The sequence below is a fragment of the Colossoma macropomum genome, unplaced genomic scaffold (genome assembly GCF_904425465.1).
Source record: "Colossoma macropomum unplaced genomic scaffold, Colossoma_macropomum, whole genome shotgun sequence".
NCBI lineage: Eukaryota > Metazoa > Chordata > Actinopteri > Characiformes > Serrasalmidae > Colossoma > Colossoma macropomum.
In genome coordinates this window covers 32321603-32339345 of record NW_023494798.1, presented here as the reverse complement: position 1 = coordinate 32339345, position 17743 = coordinate 32321603, and the positions used below count along the sequence as shown (strand labels likewise).

General features: G+C 40.3%; 1 protein-coding gene across 1 annotated transcript in view; it reads left to right on the top strand.

Annotated features, from left to right (window-relative positions):
* Positions 1 to 17743, top strand: part of LOC118817921 (rho guanine nucleotide exchange factor 17-like) — a 165374-nt gene that overhangs the window by 123927 nt on the left and 23704 nt on the right. The window contains exons 3-5 of the mRNA XM_036584933.1: positions 3051 to 3128; positions 8157 to 8339; positions 13852 to 13968. Of these exons, the coding sequence (XP_036440826.1) occupies positions 3051 to 3128; positions 8157 to 8339; positions 13852 to 13968 (378 nt within the window). The remainder of the gene's footprint in view (positions 1 to 3050; positions 3129 to 8156; positions 8340 to 13851; positions 13969 to 17743) is intronic.

Below are 17743 nucleotides of genomic sequence, written 5' to 3'. Positions count from 1 at the left end.
ACCTCCAGCAGCACTGCTGTGTCTGATCCACTCAGACCAGCACAACACACACTAACACACCATATCAGTGTTACTGCAGTGCTGAGAATGATCCACCACCCAAATAGTATCTGCTCTGTGAGGGTCCATGGGGGTCCTGACCACTGAAGAACAGGGTAAAAGGGGGCTAACAAAGTATCAGAGAAACAGATGGACTACAGTCTGTAACTGTAGAACTACAAAGTGCACCTATATAGTAAGTGGAGCTGATAAAATGGACAATGAGTGTAGAAACAAGGAGGTGGTCATAATGTTATGCCTGACCGGTGTATTTTATCACAATAAGAGTTACGCATTGTCATATTGGTGACCTCTAGGATGAGCTAAATAGCTTTAGTTTCAAATGGGAAGCACATACTCCTGAGGGAATTCCTGAACTTGTAGCCAACATCCCCCCTGTACATACAGTTCTGTATGAAAGTGTTGGGCATTTGAGAAAATTATATATTAACCTATTTCTCTGTGCTAAAAATACATATTTGACACAGTAGCATTAGAATAATTGCAGGTACACAAATAAACAGTCCATTCTGATTGTTCTGCTATGCCAAAAATCCAGTATTTACAGTTACCATCCAGTACCTAGTTTATCTAATCAGTCCGTCATTCTGTTAAATCCAGTGCAGGCGAAGAAGTCCATACGATGGCTGGAGTTCCTGTGTTCTTCTCACCTACATATTCATAACTTGATATGTTTCACTGTGTTTATGTTTATGTGTATTTATTCTATTGTTATGTAGTGTTTATACTGTCAAAATCACACTAACTGCTGAAATAAATGGCTTTAAACAGTTTTCTTGGCTGCTTACAGTGCTATATATGTGGATGTCTCTCTCTGGCGCCCCCTGCAGTTGCACCGCTCTGAGGCCTGTTCTGAAACGCTCCTCGTTTTTAGGAAGCAGCCACATATTTGGCTCTGAGTGCAGATATGGCCGAGTAAACAGGAAGCGCTTATTTTGATTAGAGACGAGCCCGTTCGCATCATTACAGCGTGTGCGTGTTTGTGAGTTTGTGTTTATGGTGTGTCCTCACATGACTGCGTGCTTCAGGCAGTGATGGACAGTGTTTGCCCCTATCTGTAGAAATATATGGATTTGTTTATTTGTAGCGTACGTGTGCGTGCGGCTATGCATGTGTGCGTGATTAAGTTCCCGTCTCTTGTCCTCTCGGCCCCCCGTTCTGCATATGTTTTCACTCCTCTCATACTGAGGAGACGATGCCGATTATGGTTGTCGGTCAAGTTGGGCGTGGCTTTAATGTGCACCGAAGTAGTTTTACAACCCCAGTTCCAAAAAAGTTGGGACAGTAGAGTATTTAAGATGTAAATGAAAACAGAAAGCAGTGATTTGCAAATCTTTTTTTTGACCTGGACATGTTTCAAAAACAGGTGGGACATGTTTACCACTGTGTTACATCACCTTTCCTTTAACAACGTTTAGGGATCATTTAGCAACTGAGGACACCAGGTGTTGTAGTTGTGAAAGCGGATTTTTTCCAGCCGTTATTTCTTGATATAGCACCTCATCTGCTCAACAGTCCGGGGTCTCCGGTGTCGTATGTTGCGCTTCATAATGTGCCACATGCTCAATGCTGAAACAGGCAGGACATTGGTGGAAAAGCCATCGTCCAGACCAGGGGTCAGCAACACGCAGCTCTTTTACTGCCCTGTTGTGGCTCCACAGCTGAATCAGATTCGTAGGTAATAATAAAATAATCCTCCTTTACAGTAAAATAAAGCTCTGCTGATCGTTCAACACAGTTTAACAGTAAATGGTCTTAAACTCTGGAGTTAATGTAGAACTGCTAATTCACCCTTTAACCCTGAAGATCAGCGCACAGACTGCTGGTCACCATAGCAACGCAGACAACAGTCTTGCCTAGCTAGTACCTAACGAAAAGGCAAAGAGAGAGATTTAAAGATGAACATTGATAATTTGGAGACAAATTGACTTACGTTTAGTCTGCAGCGAGAAACAAACACTAAAAAGTCGCGAAGCTGAAGTCGCTTCTCATTCGCCAGCTTCTTGTTCAAATTTTCACGTTCCACCTTAAATAGTGCAGCAGTTACATTCTGGCGCCTCAGGCACCACTTAAGGTGGAACGGAAAAATTCGAACGAGAAACTGGAGAATGAGAAACTGACCTCAGCCTCATGAAAAATCAAAAGTTGAGAGACATTTTACAAGAAAACTGTTCCACTTTTGAGGAAAAGTTTCCTGCCGGAGATGCGAGAAAAGCGGCTATAGCTGAGCTAAAGCTTAAAGCAGAGTAAAGTGAGTCTGTGTTTTCGTTTGTATATTTTTGGTCTATACTAGTACATCAGCACATACCGAGACATATTTACAGCCAAGATGGTAAAACACGAATTCAGTAAAATAGACATAAAATGTGGCTCACAAGGTGGTTTGATTTTTGTTGAAAGGACAAAATGGCTCTTCTTAACACTTGGATTGCGACCGCTGGGCTGGATGGTAGCATATATGCCCAGTGTGGGAGCAGCATGTATATAGGATGTAATTCAGACAGCCAATCAGCCGTCTAGATTTTGAAACAAGCATGCATATTGGCTCACAGAGGCTGTTAAGACTGGCTGTTCAGGTATTAAAAATACTAAATGAGTGTTTGGATGCTCTCTAATATTGAAATAATTTTAAGTGTGTGTATGTGCTTGTTTTGCTGTACTTGTGAGGACTATCACTGTGAGGACTATCACTACACGTCCTCACAGTGATAGTAAAACATGACAGTTGTGCACAAGTGAGGACGTTGTGCTGGTCTTCACTCGAGCATGCAGTGTTTTCACCACAAATTAAGCTTTTTTTTTTTGAATCACTAAAAGAGCAGAAAATGTGCCTTTGGGATCCTGAGGTTAGGGTTAGGTTTAAGTGTAGGTGTAGTATTATGTGGATACAGTAATACAAAAATCAGTAGAAATCAGTGGGAGTCTCCACAAGTAATGTGTGCGAGAGAGATTTGAAGTGTTGCTGATGTCTCTGTTGTGTTTCTCTGTAGGATATGAGAAGACATGTGATAATGACTCTGCTGGACACCGAACAGTCTTATGTGGACTCATTACGGACGCTGATCCAGGTACAGCACCAAAACACCAAACAAACGAGGGATTATAACTTTAATACATACTGTTCTCTCTCTCTCTCTCTCTCTCTCTCTCTCTCTTTCTCTTTCTCTCTTGCTCTCTCTCTTCTCTCTTTCTCTCCCTTTCTCTCTCTCTCTCGCTCTCTCTCTTCTCAATTCAATTCAATTCAGTGTTGCTTTATTGGCATGACCAATATTAACACTTGTATTGCCAAAGCTTTTGTTGGGAGATTAAGAACAAAGTACAACATATACAAAAAGCAATAACAGATAATAATAATAATAATAATAATAATAATAACAGATGACTCTCTCTCGCTCTCTCTTTCTCCCTTTCTCTCTCTCTCCCTTTCTCTTTCTCTCATCTTTTCTCTCTCTCTCTCATCTCTCTCTCTCTCATCTCTCTCTCTCGCTTTCTCTCTCTCCATTTCTCTCTCTCTCCCTTTCTCTTTCTCTCATCTTTTCTCTCTCTCTCTCTCTCTCTCTCTCCCTTTCTCTTTCTTTCTCGCTCTCTCTCTCTCTCATTCTCTCTCTCGCTCGCTCTCTCTCTCCCTTTCTCTCGCTCTCTCTCTCTCCCTTTCTCTTTCTCTCTCGCTCTCTCTCTCTCTCTCATTCTCTCTCTCGCTCGCTCTCTCTCTCCCTTTCTCTCTCTCTCTATCTATCTATCTATCGATGTCTATCTGTGTGTCTCTCTCTCACTCTTGGGCCCAATCCCATTTCACCCCTCGCCCCTGCCACTTAGCCCTACCCTTCTGTTTTGTGCGTTTATGTCTAGGAGTAGGGTGTCCTGATTATTGTTGACACTGAGTGTTATGAGAAAAATGAAAAACTGGCAAGATGGCTGCACAAGAGACCAAAGAAACTCACTAACCACTGTATCATTTTAGTTTAATGTCGTTTCAGTGTATTATGGTCTTTTTCTTCATAACAAGCTTAAAAATCGCTAGTAATAGCTGATGTCTCGGTAGCTAGCTAAATTTCCCCCTCCACCTTAAATGGTGCAGCAGTTACGTTCTCGTGCTTCAGGCATCAGAACTGCACCATCGTTTAAGGTGGAACAGGAACATTCGGACAAGAAGCTGGCGAATAGCTGACTTCAGCTTCATATCACCGTAGAGTTGCCCCCACATTCTCTAGGGGCCTGATATGATTCCATAAGTGTAACTAAAGCCCAGCAGTGAGGAGCTGAACTTTACCCTCCTCTGCTGTCACTGCAGACTGGCAGGGTCGCCTACAGAGCAGCGCTGGTAGCTGTTAATGAAGTGATGCTCTTTTTATTTGAGGGTCCCATTTCAAAGGGGAGATTTCAACCACTACCCCTTGTCAGTTCCAAGGGGCAAGGAGACACTCGGGGTAGGTGTAAAAATAAGAAATGGGATTGGGCCTTGCTCTCCTTTTACCTTGCTCTTTCTGCTTTCTTCCACACTTCTTCACACTTCCTCTTTTCTTACCTCTCTCACCCTACTTCTCTCTTGCTCTCACTGTCGTTGCCTCTCTCTCTCTCTCTCTCTCTCTCTCTCTCTCTCTCTCTCTCTCTCTGTTTGTAGTAATTTCTATAATTTGTCATTGGCTGGTTTTTCTAATTAACAGAAGGACCTTCTTAATAGTCTTAGTCACTGCATGTTACATAACAGAGTGCTACAATCAGCCTGGAACAGACGAGTCTGAGAGTGAGTGAGTGAGTGAGTGAGTGAGAGTGATTGCTCAGAGCAAATTACATCAGCCATTCGTCCTCTGGCAGAACATTACACTCCTTAAAGGCAGGAAACAAGAAGAACAGAGAGAGAGAGAAATAGAAACATAGTGGGAAAGAAAGTGTGTATGAAAGAGAGAAAAGGAGAGAGAAAGAGAGAGTAAAGGATAAAGAAAGGAAAGTGAGAAAAAAGAGGAATGGACAGTGATAAAGAGGGAAAAGAAAGATGGATGAATGCAGTGAGAAAGAGAAGTGTTTATTCCTGTAGGATTGAGGATGAATGCAGTTAACCTGTGTGTGCGTTTGCTACACTGACATCACAGATGGCTGCAATATGCAAATGAGACTCTAATTAATCACAGCGTTTTACTGTGTGCTGTGAGCATCACAGTCCCAGAAGAGTTTCTGTGGGTATTTTGATAAATTGAGGTATTTCTCAAGGTAATTTGATGATTTATGGTTTTCCAACGAAAGTGAATTATTTTGATCATAATGCAAAACATTGTTGCTATTTTGGTTCATCCAGTGTATTTTTATTATACTTAATGATATGCAGCAGTAGAATCACAATACTGCAGGCTGTGTGTGTGTGTGTGTGCGCGTGTGTGCGTGTGTGTGTGTGCGTGTGTGCGTGTGTGTGTGTGTGTGTGCGTGCGTGTGTGTGTGTGTGTGCGTGTGTGTGTGTGTGTGCGTGTGTGTGTGTGTGCGTGTGTGCATTGACTAGTAGATTGATAAATAGATGATAAGTAATGTAAACAGATCTAAATGCTTTGGTAACACTGTAATGTAATATTACCACAAAAATGAAGCTTCTTTTTGTTGAGTTGAAAGAGAGAGAGAAAGAAGGAAGGAAAGATAGAAGAATGAAGGAAGGTAATAAGAGAGGAAAAAAAGGAAAACCAGAATGAAGGAAAGAAATTGGAGTGATGGAAGGAAAGAAGAGAATGGAACGAAGAAGAAGAAGAAAAACAAGAAAGGAAAGAAAAAGCATAAAAGAACGGTTGAAGGAAGGAAGGAAGGGGGTACAGGGACAATAGAATGAGGAAAGGGAAGAGAGGAAGAAAGAAACAAGTAAAGAAATGAATAACAGAGTGATGGAAGAAGAGAAGGAGAAAGAAGAAGAAGGAAAGAACTAATGAATAAAGGAAAGAAGAAGAAGAAAAGAAAGAAGTAAGGAAAGATAATAGATTGATGACAGGAAAGAGAAGAAAGACGAAAGGAAAGAATGAATGAAGGAAGGAAAAGAGTACAGAAATAATAGAATGAAGGGAGAAAAAAAGGAAAAACTAGAAAAGAGAAATGAAATCCTGTCTGAGGAACTCTCTGTTCGCTGCCCATTACAGTGTTCATTGTGGAGTGTTTCCATGGTTACAGTGTGAGCAGGTTGCTGACCGCTGCTGGACGCTGCGGCAGTAAAATGGCCCCCATTAGAGAGCAATTCCACCAGCCGTTTGTTTATCTGTCCGTCCAAATCAGCTGTTCTCCAACACGGCTCTCCATAAACACTCAATGGAGGTCATGTGATTCCATCCACAGCCTGCAGCGAAAAACAGTTTATATATCACTGCTGTTGGGACAAAACCTCGTATCTCCAAAATGGGAACTTCACAGGAGAAGGAAAAACATACTTGACTTTTAATGTAAGTCAATGGAACCAGACTTTTTTCCAAGTCATTTTGGGTCATTTCTATTGGTCCGTTCATCATGAAATTTACAGACATTGTAAAGGGTAACAGGTAGTTTCAAATTATGTCAAAAACTGAAAAACGTCAAAAATGGAGATACAAGATTTTCTTCCGACAGCAGTGATATATTCACCGATCAGGCATAACATTATGACCACCTCCTTGTTTCTACACTCATTGTCCATTTTATCAGCTCCACTTACTATATAGGTGCACTTTGTAGTTCTACAGTTACAGACTGTAGTCCATCTGTTTCTCTGATACTTTGTTAGCCCCCTTTTACCCTGTTCTTCAGTGGTCAGGACCCCAATGGACCCTCACAGAGCAGATCAGGCTGTGTCTGATCCCCCTCATACCAGCACAACACACACTAACACACCACCACCACGTCAGTGCTACTGCAGTGCTGAGAATGATCCAAGTCAGAGACCAGCCTTCTTTTGTCTTTTATTTAATCTCCAAGGGAAAAAAATGGCCATTAAGTACAAGTTATTCATTTTTCAGTTGCAAAAAATCAGGAAACATATGTATAACAGAAAATTACACCCAAACCTCAACAACTAAATATAATCTATTTTTTTGTGTAATGTACATTTTTCAGTACTCTCAGACTCACTTTCAGATTCTTCAGACGTCCAAAGTTCAGTTGAGTGATTATGAGGTTCGGTTCAGTAGTTATGGGGTTCAGTTCAGTATTTTTGGGGTTCATTTTTGTAATTATGGGGTTCAGTTCAGTAGTTATGAGGTTCAGTTCAGTAGTTATGAGGTTCAGTTCAGTACCTAAGGTGTTTCATGAAGTACAAGGTTTGGTAAGTAATTATGGGGTTCAGATCAGTAGTTATAGTATTCAGTTGAGTGGTTATGAGGTCTGATTCAGTGGTTATAGTGTTCAGTTCAGTATTTGTGGGGTTCATTTCAGTAATTATGCGGTTCAGTTCAGTAGTTATGAGGTTTGATTCAGTTTTTAAGGCAGGTCAGTAGGTATAAGGTTTGGTAAGTATTTATGGGGTTCAGATCAGTAGTTGTGGAGTTTGGTTCAGTAGTAATGAGGTTTGGTAAGTGGTTATGGGGTTCGATTCAGTGGTTATGTGGTTCGGTTCAGTAGTTATAGGGTTCAGTTCAGTATTTATGGGGTAAAGTTCAGTAGTTATGGGGTTCAGTTCAGAGGTTATAGAGTGTGAAATGGTTCATTGCAGAGAAACTAATCAACTCAGATGTCTTTACAGTGGTGGTGATAGGAACCAGGGGTCACCATGACTACAACACAAATATAGCCATTTTATTTACTATCCAAAACCACCAGTGAACCCACACTAGCTAGTCTTCTGAGTTTATATGGATGTTGATGATGGTGAAATAGAAAAAAATCTGAAAAACTAAGTTTCTTTAGAGGCTATTTTGTCTCGTATTCATAAACATTTCATGTAGTAACTTTCTGTGAGGGAGCCTTTAGAGGTGGACGTCTGGTTCCTATCACCACTGTGAACAATTCTGACTCTGAGTTTCTCTAGAATGGAGCATTTCACACCAAACCACTCTGAACGACTCTGTTTACATCATAACGACTGACCAAAGTACCTACATGGTCAGAAGATAGGAGTGGTCATTAAAGCGAATAGTTGACGCTGATCTCTTCTGTTACAGGGCTACATGAAGCCTCTGAAGCAGCCGGAGAATTCTCCCCTGTGTGACCCGTCTCTGGTGGATGAGATGTTCTATCAGATCCCTGAAATCCTGGAACATCATGAACTCTTTCTGGAGCAGGTGCTCACCTGCGTCAACAACTGGCATGACCGCCAGACCGTCGGACAGCTGCTCGTCCAGTCTGTAAGTGTCACCTCTTTTTTTGGACTTTAGACCAACAGCTAACAAAAATGTGTCATTGCTTAATATAATATAATATAATATAATATAATATAATAATACACAATATACACTGACTGGCATCTTCATCAGAAATCCCTCTCTTGTAGCTCCATCTTTCTGGTGTACAGTTAAGAGACTGTAGCTTGTGTGTTAATGCACAGTGTAAATCATCATCATCTAGTCCTTCATTACTGGTCATTTTCTGACCATAGAGCCACTCTTGCTTTGGATATTTTTGGGTGGTGGTCCACTCTCAACCCAGCAGTGACACTAAGATCATTCAAGGCAATGGATTCCATTATTTTTAAATTATTCTTTGCCGTTCGGCCGCCGTTTGTGAATTTTATTGTCTTTTTAAAAACAGTGCCTTGAAGTTGTATCAGACATGTAGCAGAGAGGTTGGGTGTTGAATCTCCTCTTGATATTCGCCATGAACAGATTATTGACAAGGGGATTGCTTGTCTAATGTCCCTCATTGGAACTGTGAATAATAGCTCCACATGGCCGATCGGCTCAGGAGTGTAAAGACAATAAACAGTGTTTCTAATCACTTTTTCTCATTTCCATTTCCATTAAAATTTTTGGTCAAAGTTTTCAGCCAAAAAGGAGAAAAAAAGAGAAAATACGTTTTTTTCACATTTTCTTTCTTGAATAACATTGATGGAATATATTTTGATGGAAATATGGATGATTTACAAAACAATAAGCAAACTAAATCTTCATTTGCAAGTGAGTCAACCTGTATAAAATAGCTTTTTATTGTGTTTAAATGTTGTTTTGTACAGGAACTTTGATATGAAGAAAGCTGCACTTGTCCATTTTATTTCAACACGGCCGTCTTTGTGTAGAGGTGTGAATAGTTTTCACGTCAGGGGGGTCTCCCTCCTCCCCCCTCACCCCTCATTGCTCACTAGCAGCTCAACAGAGTCACAAAGTCACAACATTTCACACACAGAGAGAAAATAGAGTCCTGATTGATCTGTAAACAGAGTTATGGGGACAAAAATGTTTTATTTGTTAATGTTAATCAAGTCAGTATCCTTCCTTATGGCAGAATTGCCACTAGGGGGCGCTGCAGAAAGAGTGTAAAGGTGTGGACGGGGAGTTTAAATGCATGGTTTATTGTTTATTTAAGTGTGTTGTCTATTCTTCCTCCTGTTCTTGGATGAAATTATGAGTTTCCAGAGCCCAACGAAGCATTTCAGACTAGATGTTCATACCCAGAGCCTTATAAATGGCTTTCTTCCCGAAGCAGAAATAGCCACTGGTGAGGTCATCAATCTCAAGATAAAATTGGAAACATCTAAAATAAATTCTCTATTTTATGTCCTTTCCTCAAGAAGTGCCTCTCTCCATCACTGATGATGTCATCAGTCAGGGCGCACTCTGCCTGTTCCTCCACAGTGAGGGTCGTTAGACGCTAATTAGCTGCCATTAGTTTAATTGGCGTCTGCAGCCTGTGAGCTGAACTGGGGGGCGGGGGGGGGATTCAGCCAGGTTGGAGCCACTCAGCAACGTTCACTTCCTTTCTGAAGGTGTTGGTGAAGTGTTGATGTGTGTTCAGTTATTGCCCTCCTGGTGCGCAGTGTGTGTGTGTGTGTTTTGGGAGGGGGGTATTAGCCGGACAGGCGCCTCGGACACCTCTGAGTCTAATCTTTGGAGCCGCTGTTAGATGAGGTCAATCCGAAACAGTCAAAATGGTGCCATCTTACAGATAGAGGTACATGATAAGGACATCAAAATTGGATAAATCTGATAAAGCTGACGACATGAGAACCGAGAAATTAATGTTGAGGCCAAAACGTTTGCATACAACTGGACGCTTCTCATGTTACCATATTTTTTTTTGCAATCAATTAGGACAGGGGTGTCAAACTCAACTAGTAAAAGGACCATATTAAAATATCTCATCAAATCTGTGGGCCAGAGAAAAAAAAATGTTTTTATTTCATTTTTAATTAATTTTGTGCTGTAACCCGAACATTGTCTACTCAAAATATGCAAAAACCTCAGCAGTACAATACAGACACTTGTAGTAGACCTTGAAATACTAAGTGGACACTTGAAATATTCAAACTGTAAATGTTGCCAGGAGCTCAGTCTTTTAAACCTACCTATTTGCTTGAACCAGACTCCTGGCATCCTTTCTTTGCTGCAAGTTCATTAAGACTTGGGCTCAGTTTCTGAGCTGCTAAGCTGACGCCAAGTGTTTATATTGATTGAAATGCAGCTGAAATGCATTTAGGTGATATGACTGGTGTGGAACTGTGTAGAATTGAGGTGTAACTGCTGTCCCATACACTGCTGTTTGGGTAGGAGAGTCAGAGCACATTACGTGCAGTGCATGCTGGGGGCTGTAGTGCAGCACATTGTGAAACGGGCTAATATTAATAGAAAATTAAAATACTTTTGCGGGCCGGATGGGATCGTGGGCTTTGTGTTTGACACATTGGAATCAGGGCATCTTTGTTCACATCAGACATAATTTTAAACAGTCAATTGGAGACCATTTATTTTGGCTATAATTCACTATATCAGATTTGAAGTGGGTCAAAAGTTTGTACACACCAAGTTTACTGTCTGTTTAAACAATCTGGAAGGTTCTAGAAATTGATGTGATGACTTTTAGAAGATTCTGATTGGCCAATAAATCAATCAGTAAAACATGTAACATGACTGGGGTGCCCAAACTTTTGCACATGACTGTATATGGTTGGCGTTTCTGATTAAAATGGCCAATGTAGTGTTTCTGTTATTTTGTATGCCATCTCTAAATCTCTGAACAGTGATGGTTTACCCAACCGAATATGGACATATCAGCAGATGAATTGAATTGAATTGAATTGAATTGAATTGAGTTGAATTGAATACTGCAGTTGATGGTAACGTGTTTTATGTTGGTCGTCGGTCAAAAACACAGAAGTTCCTGCGTGATGTAAGAGGTTTACAGCAGAGCCACACATCTCTGCGCACAGATCCGCTCTCTGACCAGGCCTCTAAAGAGATTTATGTGGGCCTGTCCGCCCACAGACACGAACACAGAGCCCTGGTCACTCTGCGCTGTCAGCCTGCCGCTGGACGTTAACTGTCCACCTCTTCCTTTTCTGTCTATTGCTTTGGACTTAAAGTGATAGTTCAGCACGAGTCAAAGCTACAGTCTCCCCTCTTGCCTCAAATGTAGTCAGTCAGCCAAGACAAGTTCAGTGATTATAGTATGATTCTTTAATTTTGCAATAGTTAACAAATAATGGAAGCATGTATCCCACCGATTTTCATAACCAATGCCTAAAGACTGATTTATACTCTGTAAAAATGTATGTAAACATATGAAGAGACAGAAACTGTAAACAATTTTTATTTCGTAATCCCAATTTGAAATCGCGATCACAAAAGCTGTGATTTTAAATACATTTTAAAACACCATTAAATAATGTAACTTTAGCCTAATGAAACTGAGCTTGTAAACTGGCAGTCTGGCACACTCTGTACAGTGTTCAAGCCAGGGACGTCGCCTAGGCTTCAACAGCTACAGCCCCATATATTTTTTGACCAGCTCCAAACGTTAACACAGGCATGTTCAACCACCCCTTAGCAGATAGAGAGAGTGGGAGAGAACGACATGATACAGAAAGAAAGAACAAAGAGCACGACGCAATAGAGAGGTAAAGAAAGAGAGCGTGTTTATGTTCACTGTTAGTAATAAAGGTTCTGTTCAGGTACATTTTTGGTTCATCAAGGTACAAACAGTGTAAATGTTCCCTCAAAGGTACAACAGTGGTTTTAAGGTCTGATTGTGAACCTTAAATAAGTTTTTTCCAGGTGAAAAGTTCGTATTTGTACCTTTTCATAACTGAATGTTTTAAAACAGAACAGTAAAATAAAAGCCTGGAGGCGAGACGGGGTGTGTGGAGTCAGTACAGCTTAGAACATATCATTTCAGTGGATTATGGTTCAGTTATGTTCCCTGACTAAAGGTACTGAGATGGACCCTTGAGGGTCCCACCCCAGTGACAGGAGGGGAACTGACCCAGTGACAAGAGGGGAACTGCCCCAGTGACAGTTTAGTACCTTTTTTTCTGAGAGTGTACTTGATATTTTGTAGGGGTCACCAGACTCGGGTCAGGTACCCGACCTCTTACAGTGTTCATCAGGACATAAAATGGCCAAGACGGAATACTATGTTTTAGCATGATAGCTATTTTATGACTTTGTTTATAAGACACACCAGTCAGTATAGCTGAATGGATGCTGTTGACCACATCAAATAAATGTTGTTGTTGACCACATCAAATAAAAAAGTAGCAACTGCTCATTTTACAGTAATTAAAAGAAAGTCTGAGGTGAATATCCCAAAACAGTTGTACAGTAAACTGGACTGAGCCCTGGATCTTTATGTGCCCAGCCAACGCCCCTGGTTCAAGCCTCAAGTCTGACAAATGGATGTGCTTGTCTTCTTGGCGAAAAAAAGCCTGGAGCTTAGTTTATAGAAAATAATGGCAATCACAATATTGGTCAGAAAAAGTCGCAGTTACATACTTTCCCCAAATCGTTCAGTCCTAAAGTGTAAGTGTAGCTCGCAGATACACACGCTTCCAAACACCCAGCTACACACCATGCAAATCTACAGAGCTGTGCGTCCAAAAAATCACTGCTGTTGGGACAAAACCTCATATCTCCATTTTTGCTGTTTTTTTTTACAGTTTTGGACATAGTTTGAAAAAGCCTGTCGCCCTTTATATTGTATGTAAATTTCATGATGAATGGACCGAAAGAAACAGCCATTATATATTATATATAGTTGTAGAGGTTTGGGTGTAATTTTCTGTTATACGTATGTTTCCTGATTTTTCCTGCAACTGAAAAATGAATAACTTGTACTTAATGGACATTTTTTCCTCTTGGAAATCAATTAAAAGATATTATATATATATATATATATATAGATAGATAGATAGATAGATAGATAGATAGATATAGATATATATTATTGCTCTTGTCGGAAGAAAACCTCGCATCTCCATTTTTAACGTTTTTCAGTTTTTGAATTTGAAAAAGCCTGTTGTCCTTTACATTATATGTAAATTTCATGATGATTGGACCAAAAGAAACGGCCAAAAATGACTTGAAAAAAACTCTGGTTCCATTGACTTACATTGAAAGTAAAGAAGGTTTTTCCCTTCTCCTGTAAAGTTCTCATTTTGGAGATATGAGGTTTTGTTCCAACAACAGCGAAATGCTGATTGGCTCAGGGGCAGCACTGGGGGCGGGGCAAGACCCAAACACTGAACCAGAACGAGCACAAATAATATAAAAATGATAAAATATATATAAATATATATTATATATTATTTTCTATATATAAAATAATTTGAGCTGGTGACTAACCTGACGCTGACCTGAAGCTGAGGGAGCCTGTCTGCCTGAAAGCCTGAGTGATGTGTTTTGAACTAATGATGATGTTTTTCTCTCTCAGTTCTCCAAAGAGGTCCTGGCCAGTATTTACTCCGCCTACATCGACAACTTCCTGAACGCCAAAGACGCAGTGAGGATCGCCAAGGAGGCCAAACCCGCTTTCATGAAGTTTCTAGAGGTGGGCTCTGGTGTAGGGTGTGTTTCTCTGTGAGTGTGAGTGAGGGTGTGTGTATAATGTAAGACTGCAAAAGTTTGCACTGGTCAGTTTATGTTTTGTTGATTTTCCACGTGTAAATAAGTTACACATCCTCTGCAGAGACGCACTACTGCACATTTTAAAGCACAATTACTGTTTACTTGCTGAATTTTACATATTGGGGGGGGAAAAAAACATAAAATGTGGCCTGAGCAGATGTTGTGGCACATTTTATATTTGTTTTATTTCCAGTATATCAAACTCAGCAGATAAACACAAACTGCACACTAACATTTGCAGAAAAATGCCATGTTTAAGTTCGTTCCCTGTAGAGCAGAGGTGTCAAACTCAACCACTAAAGGGCCATATTTAAAAATCTCAACAAATCCATGGATCAGAGAACAACTATTTTTAATTCATTTACATTTAAATCATAACATTTTGCTATAAACTGAACGGACCGTTGTTTATTCAAAATACGCAAAAACGTCAGCAGCAAAGTACAGACACTTGTAGTAGACCTTAAAATATCACATGAATACTTGAAATATTCAAAATGTAAATGTTTCCAGGAGCTCAGTCTTTTAAACATACCTATTTGCTTGAACCAGACACCTGGCTTCTCTTCTTTGCTGCAAGTGCATTAAAACTTATATATATACACACGTATACATATGTATACATACATATGTATGTGTGTGTGTGTGTGTGTATATATATATATATATGAGAGAGAGAACTTCCAAACTTCCTTTGGCTTTGAGTGTCCCTGTAGCTTCATTATGTAAATTTACTAAAATTAATGATTGAACATTCCTACTACCAAAACAGTCATTACACGACCGAAACTGACTGTTTCAGTGCTGACTGTTTCAGTGCTGACTGTTTCAGCAGAGACAATTTTAGCTCTTTTTTTGAGCAGAACTCAAAAACACAGCCAGTACATGACCAGCAAACACAGCTTTGAACAGCTGTACACAAATAATCTTAATATGAATTCGGAATTTTTATTAAAGCTCAAAATAGCTTAGTTAACTGTAGAAAGCATGTTTCGGCAGTGACAGTTCTTAATGTTCAGCACCGATTTTCAGACTTTAAAAAAGTTACTTTAAAACAGTGGGATCTGACTCCTCACCATGTGGCCATGAGAGTAAGGGATGCTCCGCCTGTGGACTAAAACTCTGCGTTTCAGTAGTGACATGAAAGTGCGGGACAGCTTTTAATTTTTTTTTTAAAGAATGAAACTCATGATGGATCTGAAATCTTTAAAATGAAAAGAAATTAAAAAGATCTTAAATATTTGGTGACACTTTATTTTGAGTGTTTCATTTAAATGAAACAGACACTCAACAGACTCTCAGTAACATGTCAAAAACATGAGGTTTAGGATTAGGTTTTGGGTTGAGGTTAAGGATTAAGGTTAGGATTAGGGCCAAGGTGAGGGTTAGGATTAGGTTTTGGGTTGAGGTTAAGTTTAGGGTTAGGATTAGGGCCAGTTTTAGGATTAGGTTTTGGGTTGAGGTTAAATTTAGGGTTAGGATTAGGGCCAGTTTTAGGACTAGGTTTTGGGTTGAGGTTAAGGATTAAGGTTAGGATTAGGGCCAGGGTGAGGGTTAGATTAGGTTTTGGGTTGAGGTTAAGTTTAGGGTTAGGATTAGGGCCAGTTTTAGGATTAGGTTTTGAGTTGAGGTTAAGGATTAAGGTTAGGATTAGGGCCAGGGTGAGGGTTAGGATTAGGTTTTTGGTTGAGGTTAAGGATTAAGGTTAGGATTAGGGCCAGGGTGAGGGTTAGGATTAGGTTTTGGGTTGAGGTAAGTTTAGGGTTAGGATTGGGCCAGTTTTAGGATTAGGTTTTGGGTTGAGGTTAAGGATTAATGTTAGGATTAGGGCCAGGGTTAGGGTTAGGATTAGGTTTTGGGTTAAGTTTGAGGTTTAGCGATAGGATTAGGGCCAAGGTGAGGGTTAGGTGTTGAGTAAGGTTGGTAAGGTCAGGTTTTGTGTAATGGAAGTAACATATTAATGAAGCATCTACTTAATGTAAAGTAATGTATCAACAGAACATCTACAAGATATTTATTTCAGTGTATTCAGATGCTTCACTACTGCTACTTCACTGATATGCTGTTGATGTGTTACTGATAATCTGTTAAGAGTTTATTAATCATCTACAAAGGACCACTCCAAATACAGTGTTACCAAATATGTTTAAAAAATGTAAGTATTACTTTCACAAGTGTAAATGTAAGTGTTAGGGTTTGGGACAGACACCTCCTAATAGAAAGAACCCTATACATTATGGTTTTGTATACATTTAGCTTATTCCTATCTCTATTAATGTCTTTAGTTTAAGTAGATCATAACACACACACACATCATCTAAACCGCTTATCCTTCTGGGTCGTGGTGGGGTGCTGGAGCCTGTCCCAGCTGTCATTTGGCGGAAGGCAGGATATAGATCATAACATAATCCTGTAAATATCTAAGCTCTAAATACTACAGTTTGAACTAATTCTGTAGAATGGCACGTTCTGAAGTTGTGTAGCTTGCTGTACAGTATTGTGTGTGTGTGTGTGTGTGTGTGTGTGTGTGTGTGTGTGTGTGTGTGTGTCATCCTGTCGTTTTCCGCTCTCTTCTCCTCTGGGATTCTCTGGGAACAGCCTGTGGTTTGTGTTTCTGGAGCGTTCAGCTGAGATAGTTAATTACACGGCCGTTCAGCCTCGACTTCGCGACGTCTTCACTCTGCAGACTGTACAGTTCTGCAAAAGCAAATCCTGAAATGCAAACCACAGAAAACTGTTCATTTCACCTGCCTTACACTGAAAAACTGCTCAGGATTTACTGACCTGGTCAGTTTAGAAGCCAAATGAATGTGTTTGTAAATGATTTTCCTCCTTTACCCCCCCCCCTGCCTTCACATGTCCTCCTCTTTGTCTGTATGTAGGTGTACATTAGGTCATTAGGTCTGAGTGCCATTGTGAAGCTCTGGACCGTGCTGTTACTCTGTTTGATATTTCGGCCTGAACTCTGACCCCACAGCAAAAGTCTGTCATAATAAGGAGGGTTCATTTCTGCTGTGAAGATCAGGAGATAAAACACGGGTTTTACTGCCATCTAGTGGCGGCCGACTCAAAATACCAAATGACCTGAAAGCTGTACCAGCTAGACCGTCAGTGAAGCCCCCATGATTTCTAGGAGCTTTTTATTCAGTGGAACCTTCATGCTTGTTGTATTTAAGCTCTGCACATATTGTAGTATGTTCTCATTTTGTTGAGTTTTGGTTGGAAACAAAGGGGTTAAAAGCTTGAAAGGTCCAATGAAAAATTGTCCAATCAGGATATATTCTGGGCAGGTTGAGCCAAGCGAGCTCTCCCATTGGTTAGGACTTCAGGAGCTGAACTGAAGACCTTGTTAGATTAACTACCAACACAACTAGATACTGACGGTGGAATCACGCTTTAATTCCCAATGGTTTGGAATAATGTGTGAGAGAACTCTCAAGAGCACCCTTAAAAAAGATGGTTCTTCAAGGGTTCTTTAGTAAAGAAAATGGTTCTATGAAGAACCATGAACACTCACAGAACTCTTTGCATAGTTAAAGAGTTCTTCGCATCATGAAAGGCTTCTTCAGATCGGAGAATGTGCTGTAGATGGTTCTATTTAGAACCACTTTCTGCTACTGTTACGATGTCAGTCGTGTAATAATAGAAGAGAACTTTTGGGTGCTATGTAGAACCCTTTTCAAAAGGTTCTGTATACA